Below are 1,361 nucleotides of genomic sequence, written 5' to 3'. Positions count from 1 at the left end.
AAATAATAATATTAATAGCCTCTAGGACTGAGTCACTCACGCATGGGCCTCAAGTGTGCTTTGCATATTGCACTGCTTGATGAATCTTAGCTGTTGTTTACTGGCCTGCGAAATGCTTATGTCACTACTACGGGCATTTTTGAGGCCCTACTGTAAGTTCGAGGGCTTCCCTGATGGCTCAGACAGTAAAGAATCCGCCTGCAGTGTGGGAGACCTGGGTTCAATCCCTGGGTTGGGAAGATCCCCCTGGAGGAGAGCATGGCAACCCACTCCAGTATTCTTGCCTGGAGAATCCCCATGGACAGAGGAGCCTAGAGGGCTACAGTCTGTGGGTTCGCAAAGAGTCGGACAGGACTCAGCGACTAAGCACAGCACTGTAAACTCAGGGATGGGACTTCAACGTGGAACAAGGCTAGAACAGATCTTGGGCAATAGCAGGACCCACGAAGGGTTTTACCTATTTGGGGGTTCTGGAAATCACCTGGGTGGAACACCCACCACCCGGGACCCGACTGGGCCCCGGGAGTTCTCTGTCTTCATGCAGCCCACTCCCTAGGAGTCGCTAGGTGTGGCATACACAAACAGATTAATAAAGACTTAGGGACAAAAAGGGGTTTGAAGTGAAATACCAGTTGACAGATGAAAAGGCAGGCTGGGCCAGCAGACAGGCCTTTTGGCGGTTAGGAGGGGTTCTCTGAGGTTGGAAGGGCTCCAGAGATGGAGAAGGCCATTGTCCTGGGCAAAGAGAAGGCTTCAGAGCGGCGGCGTGGGCCGCTGTCCCCGCTCGGGAAGGTCCCCATTCGGGCAGACCAGCCGCTTCCTGACCTCTGCTAGGGGTTCTGCTCTTTCCGCCCCAGTCCCTGTCCTCTGTAGACCCCACCTTAGATAGCGGGGTGCGGGGCTGGGTGGGGGCCCCTACCTGGAGGGGGCCAGGGGAGAGGGCAGAGGGAAACAGACAGGAGGAAAGGAAGCTCTGTCTCGGCTTCTCCCACCCAGAAAAAGGCCGGACCGGGCCGGAGGGAAATGGCGGGGCCCCCGTGCGCCCGGGGAGATTGGAGGTGGGTGGGGTCCCGGTTCGCAAGCACCCAGAGGAACCGGCGACCCTGGGGAAGCCCCCCAAGGGGGGAGGAGCCCCCGTCCCCGGTGGCGGGGGTGACCTTCGTGAGTTCCGATGTCCCGACTCAGCCACTCACGCTCCGGCCGAATGACCGTAGGCGGCTCCGGGAGCCGCCGGGGCTCGGATGCCACCTCCGGAAAATGGGTCCTTTACCGCCCCGCCGCGCTGCGCCCCGCGATCGCGGGGATGGAGGGCCGGGGGGGCGCCGAAGGGGTTAACGTACCTGGGCCGCCGCCTACCCTGC

The 1,361-nt window shown here is 60.3% G+C and overlaps 1 protein-coding gene across 1 annotated transcript in view; it reads left to right on the top strand.

Moving 5' to 3' along the window:
- Nucleotides 1-1,204: 1,204 nt before the first annotated feature.
- Nucleotides 1,205-1,361, top strand: part of B3GNT7 (UDP-GlcNAc:betaGal beta-1,3-N-acetylglucosaminyltransferase 7) — a 4,703-nt gene continuing 4,546 nt past the window's right edge. Inside the window, 1 exon segment of the mRNA XM_010837098.1 lies at nt 1,205-1,336. Coding sequence (XP_010835400.1) covers nt 1,205-1,336 — 132 coding nt within the window.

Source organism: Bison bison, unplaced genomic scaffold (assembly GCF_000754665.1).
Source record: "Bison bison bison isolate TAMUID 2011002044 unplaced genomic scaffold, Bison_UMD1.0 scf7180017864068, whole genome shotgun sequence".
NCBI classification, from domain to species: Eukaryota; Metazoa; Chordata; class Mammalia; order Artiodactyla; family Bovidae; genus Bison; species Bison bison.
This window is presented reverse-complemented; position numbering and strand designations above follow the sequence as displayed.